Source organism: Cynara cardunculus (assembly GCF_001531365.2).
Source record: "Cynara cardunculus var. scolymus isolate 2C chromosome LG 3, CcrdV1, whole genome shotgun sequence".
NCBI classification, from domain to species: Eukaryota; Viridiplantae; Streptophyta; class Magnoliopsida; order Asterales; family Asteraceae; genus Cynara; species Cynara cardunculus.
In genome coordinates this window covers 15,829,205-15,835,293 of record NC_037530.1, presented here as the reverse complement: position 1 = coordinate 15,835,293, position 6,089 = coordinate 15,829,205, and the positions used below count along the sequence as shown (strand labels likewise).

At 36.1% G+C, this 6,089-nt stretch overlaps 1 protein-coding gene across 4 annotated transcripts; it reads left to right on the top strand.

Moving 5' to 3' along the window:
* Nucleotides 1-220: 220 nt before the first annotated feature.
* On the top strand, nt 221-4,292 carry LOC112509473 (thioredoxin-like 3-2, chloroplastic). Of its 4 annotated transcripts, none has more exons than XR_003068831.1 (5): nt 221-622; nt 1,354-1,428; nt 3,685-3,751; nt 3,879-3,988; nt 4,065-4,292. XR_003068831.1 is itself a non-coding variant. In XM_025114452.1 (5 exons), the coding sequence occupies exons 1-5, from the start codon at nt 312-314 to the stop codon at nt 4,167-4,169; spliced, it is 576 nt and encodes a 191-aa protein (XP_024970220.1). In that variant the 5' UTR covers nt 221-311; the 3' UTR covers nt 4,170-4,292. The 4 variants fall into 4 exon arrangements, 1 of the variants encoding a protein (XP_024970220.1); XR_003068833.1 differs by having other exon boundaries at nt 3,900-3,988; nt 4,065-4,140; XR_003068832.1 differs by having other exon boundaries at nt 3,891-3,988; nt 4,065-4,140.
* Nucleotides 4,293-6,089: the final 1,797 nt, after the last annotated feature.

Genomic DNA, 6,089 nt, shown 5'->3' with positions numbered 1-6,089 from the left:
TTGGATTGGATTGCACTTTGGTTTAGGTTGAATTGAGTTAAGATTTTTTTCAAACCACAAACATTAAATTAGGTTATTCAAATATCTTCAACTCCGTCAACCTAACCTATAAACACCCGTAGTTGTATCCATTCATAAATTACACGTAAGAAAAATTAATAATCCGGTTCACTAAACGGACCCAACCCCATTACCAATATATATTCACTAAAATGCGCACCCTGGGGACTCCGTCTTCCTCTGCAACCCCAAGAACTCCCACTCAAACTGATTTCTCTTTCGCATAACATCCTGGATCTATAAGTCCAGCCATGTCCAACGCTATCCGATTACTAACTATTTCACCTCTTCAATCAGCAAAGTCACTCTATCTGCCATCTCACCGTCTTGCGTTTTCAAGTTTTGGAGTTTCAGATTTTTGTGATTGTTTGAAGAGAAAGAGTAATGTAAATGGAGTCCGTACGAAGGTCTTCACTACGATTAGTCAGCAAGGATCGATTCCTGGTCTTGATTATTCTTCTTCTCCTGTTTCAATCGAGCTGAAACCTATCTTAAATGAGAGTCAATTCGATCTGGTGATTGCTGAAGCTGAACAGCTCGATGAATCAGTTGTTATTTTATGGTATGTTTATTGCTTTGATTTGGTGTGTATTTCATTATTTTTATTGTTATGATTTGTTTTACATTCGCTATTTTTGTAATTGCTTGGTCCATTATGATCGTAAAAATGTGTTCAAATAGCGATATTCATAGATGCTATGTTTATAACACATATTTACAAGAACTCCTATATTTATGTCTTCTTCGTTAGTATTCTCTTCGTCACAAATAACCTGCAACTTTTCTTTTCCTTATGTCTCAAACTTCCCAAAGTAAATGTAAACATCTCCCTCTTTGGTTAAGTTCGCTTAACCATCAATAATCATTACAAAATATGGATAGCATGCATTTCAGCAAAAAGATTATTTGATAGTTTATATATTTGACTCAGGTTTGAACACTTCCATCAAAAATGGTGTCCTGTGTTGCATTAAGTTTGGGAATTTCTGATGGTGGGAGTATGATTAATGTTTGGAATTAGGGGTGTTTAATGTTTTGATTCAATATGTGAAGCTGTTATTGTTAGTACCTTTATCCTTGATTGCGATATGTTTGAACTTTTATTTTCATGTAGGTAATTTTCAAAAAATCCAATATCACCATGATTTCTTAGTTTTTGGATAGTTCTGGTCATATTTTTCTGTGATTTAATTCAGTTCGGTGATCATATTACTACTATGTCTTTTGTTGATGGTATACCATTGATGGTTTAAGTTAAAACTGATATTTATTTGTGCTGTTTTGTGTTTGTAGGATGGCAAAGTGGTGCAGGAAATGTATATATTTGAAACCAAAATTGGAAAAGTTGGCAGCTGATTATCACCCTAGGTTAAATAAACCTTTTTACTCAATTATTCCTTTCTTGAGCTGCTTATTGTTGATAAGTTCTTAATGCATCAGTATGAAATTTGTCACTTTAAGCTTTCGAACTATCTAAATGTTGTCATATACGATCAACGCCTCTATTGCTTCCTAATCTCACTATCAGCTCACCCCCAATACAATCCTTGCAATTAAGAGAATTGAAATAGATGCAATGTATATTATGTTACCCTTGTCCTTGCTGATCTGTCCCAGCGGAAGAGGTATGGGTGTAATTCATATGAGTGAGGTCCCAGGTTCGAGTATGGGTGTAATTCATATGCACTGATTCACCTCCCCATGATGACTGAGGGACGGGTGCTGTGAGAGGGTGGCGGCTATCCTTCTTTTACATTATATTACTCTTTCGAAAGCACAAGTAACCACCACTGCAAATGATAAACTGACATTTAAACTTATACACTCGTTTTCTTTATGCAATAGCATCTCAGTGGAGACAAAGATAAAGGGTGCAAGTGTATACAGTTTTGCTCAGCTTGAGAGCTCACAAAAAATAGTCATTACTTTCTTAGTGGAGTGCTTCGAGCTTTGCGTGTGGTGAGAAATGAAATGAGCATGGGTCATCGAGTCTTTACAGTTTACTAGATGGATGAGAGGCTATTTCAGGATAGTATGATCCATTTGGGCGGTAGTGACATTGGGTCATTAAACAGAACATGTAAAGGAATTGGTTGATGGGTGAGTAGTAGGAGAGTAAATAATCCATGCTCAAGAAACTAAGTGGGTAAGGGTAACAGCCAAAGAAAATAGAAAATTACAAACTTTAAGCTTTGGTACACATGAAAGGAGAGGATTATAAACCTCAGGGTCCTTAAAACTAAATATGAAATCCGAGTTAACTGATACTTTTAGTAGGAGTAGAGCAAATGATCAATTGGCAAGTTGGTTGGTAGAGAGCTAAGAGATACAACTGCAAGCGTTAAATTATGACACACAGAAAAGAAATGAACAGAAATGAAGGAAGAATTCTCATAGACAAGATTGTAAAAAATGAAATAGTTATGGTCAAAAGACAAACATATAGAATCATTTTGTTCAACTACTAGTGGGGGAGGTTATTATATATGGTGTGGGTGCATATGCCCCCAGGTGGGCTTACACAAATCTAGAGAGGATTTTAGGAAGACCTGGATGAAGTTGTCTGGCAGTTACCAACTATTGAATAACTTTGTCTGGGACGTGATCTTTTAATGGTCATGTTGGTAGAAGTAGTTGTGACTGTTGTGTATTTGGAGGATTTCTTAAGGTTTGAATATGGTTAATTGGAATGAAGAATTAGAAGACAAACTTGACTTTTTCAGTGTAGATACATTTTTCTGGGATAATCATTAATCATACCTGGCGACATTTAGACAAAGTGTTTTTGGAAGGATTCTTGAAGGTTTGGATATGATAATAGGGATGAAAATTTGGAAGACAACTTCACTTTTGCAGTGGCCAACAATTTGATGCTGGTAAATACATTTTTCTTGATATATAGATTTGAAAGCTAATACTACGTTGACCGAGATGTCAGCGCAAGTTGACAAGTGGCTAAAATATGCTCAAAGAAAGTAAAGCACCAGGAGCTACAAATGCCAAGGAAATAAAAGAATGCTTTGTAAGAGTGTGCATAAAATGGAAATGAGTCCAACAAAGGAAGCGGCAAGACATGCTAAATGTTAAGAGTATACGAGGATTGTTTCTAAATACTGGAACAAATGAGGAGATAAGGACATTAATATGTTCCAAGAGATTAAAAAAGCGGCCTTGGTCATATCAAATTCATTGTCGATGAGAATTGAAGAAAACTAGCAAAAGAGGTCCAGGTTGAACAAGGCAGATGGACGAGTTTGAGAAGTTGCTAAAATTGAGATAACAAGTTACAAACATAAATTCACATATCCGAATCATAATTCAGAATATTTAAATGGATCAAATAACTTACATATGAATTACAATTATATTGTACAAGTAGGGAAAAAACATGAAGGGCAGAGAAACAAATATCTTTGTTGTCTTGTAAAATTTCAAAATACTACCTTGGGTTTTTATGGCTATTGTGCCTCAAGTGCAACCATTTTATGTTTTCACTTTGTCACTTGATGTTACCTCAGCCAATAAGGGTAAGCACATCTCAAATCTGAATGTGCCCTTTTGCCTCATTTCATAATTGGTTCAGCATAGCAATCACACATTTATGACATTTCTGTATGCAAACAGAGTAAGGTTTTATTGCATTGATGTCAACAACGTCCCTTATAAGCTTGTGGTTCGTGCTGGAGTCACTGTAAGTCTCTCATACCCACAAAATTAGATCATGTAAATATATCGTTTATAAAAGTAGGCTCGTATTACTCGTTCTCTTTACTCGAAATGAATTGGCTTTATTCATTCTTGGTTTTATCATCACATAGTTTGATGGGCAGCATTTGCAGACATTCTGATTAACGCCTGACTTGTGCAATTTCATGTAAATTTGACCCGTCGGGATGTATAAACGGTGCAGAAAATGCCAACTGTACAGGTGCATACATTGATTTTACATAAAGTTGTTGGTGGAGTGCAAAAGTAACAAATTTTGTGTATGTTATTGTATATAGGTGTGGAAGAATAGCAAGAAACAGGCAGAGGTGATCGGAGGTCACAAAGCATATTTGGTTGTTAACGAGGTTCGTGAAATGATAGAAAATGAGAACGAACCCTAATTTACTTTTCTTGTTTTTCACTGGTAGTATAGAAATTGTTGTTGATGGTTTTGAATGTTTGTATATCTTGGAGGATCAGAGAATAAACAATAAAACCATTGTTGTTGATGGTTTGAGCAGTCTGATATGTCTTTGTAGTTGCATTCTTTAACAAGTTGGGTCATTGTAACCACAAGGGTGGTGTCTGATTGGTTTGAGCTTGGCTCCAAAAGTCAAAATTACAAGGAGGTCTCAGGTTCAAATCCAAGGAGGAATAAAAATTCCCTTGTGGCCACGGAGGTTCAAATGCGGTGATTCCTGGCTATCTGCAAAGCAGGTAGTTGCCCTGGGATTAGTCGGCTCGCATAGCGGGTTGGATATCCAGGTTAATAAAAAAAAGTTGGGTCATTGTGAATAAGTGTGTTCTTGCTTAGGGATAAAATAAACAAAAATAAGATTTATGGAATATGATGTATGCAAATCTTAGAGGTAAAAAGATTAGAAGTTGCAAAACAAATAGAAAGAAGATGTGCAAAGCAACAAGAATAAAAGTATGAAAGGTAGGTTAGACAAAAAAAGAAACACAAACAAGTATTAGTGTAAAAGGTGATACAAGTAGGTAGGAAGTAGAGCTGTTCATGAGCGGGACAATCCATTAGACCCAGCCTGCTAGAAATACAGGGTTGGACAACCATTATCGAGAAAATGGACGAGTTTGAATTTGTTCGCTAAAATGAACGGGTGGACATAGGCAATATAAAAGTAAATATGGACAAACCTGTCCAACTCGTTTATATTTTATAATTAATATCTTTTTACCATTAATTAAAATTATACTAGTATATTTAAAATTAAATTATTAAAGTGATAGGATGAGACTCTTTGGTTATTCGTGAGAACCCAAAAGGTTAAGGGATTGTTTGTTTTTCATTCTTTCTCAACTTGTTGAGATCCATGTGTCATTTTAGTTGCTTAAAATTTTAATTGCAATGATGTTTTTCCTTTACTTTTTGGTTTCACATTTGTTAATTAATTGTTAGTGATCAAGTTTATAGATTTATAAGAGTTACACTTTTTGGGTCCGTTAGCCCGTGGGCGAGCTCGACCCTTTTATAGGGCGGGCAATGGCAAGTTGTCAAGCTCGAAAAAAAGGGCTTGGGTTTATAATATTAGGCCCGTTGAACAAAAAACAAGTTAGGCCCGATCTAGATACAACCCAGGTCCACAAATGATCACCTCTAGTATGAAGGAAACAATAAGATTCAAGGTATTCCCAACTTCCAACTTCATCAAAAAAATGCCCTGCTACAAGTTCATACTCATAGTCTGCTACACCTAACAACTCCTAGGGTTGTGCACGGGTGGACTCGGGTTGGATTGGACCATAAAAGGGCTAAACCGATCGGGTATCGGGTTACAATACCACAACTCGTAATATGCAGTTCCGGTTTAGGGGAACATCGAGTTCGGGTCAGTTTGGGTTCTGGTATTGTGTCCTAGCCTCCCAGGTGAGCATTCCTTCCATGGTTGCCCATCTTTTGCAGTTCTAAGCAGTTGCTCGGTATCAGGATAATCAGATAACGTGCTATGAAACCAACAATAGATTGTCTACCATAACAAATTAACAATTAACAAGTATTCCAAGTAAACAATGCTGCAACAATGATGAAAAGGACCACAATGACCACTAGGAGAATAGTGTTATGGACTGCCCCAAGAATAAAACCACCGGCAATAAATCCCATCACAAACAGTAGAATCATGGACCACAAAATTAAGCAAATAAATAACTTTTACGACATATCCTAAAAGGATCATTGTTGATATTAGTATTAACATTGTTGAATACTACCAAAAGTACTCATCAGCCATCATAAAACATTAACAGATTTGAAACTTTGAATACAACAAAAAGTACTCATCATAAAAGATAAAGTAGAC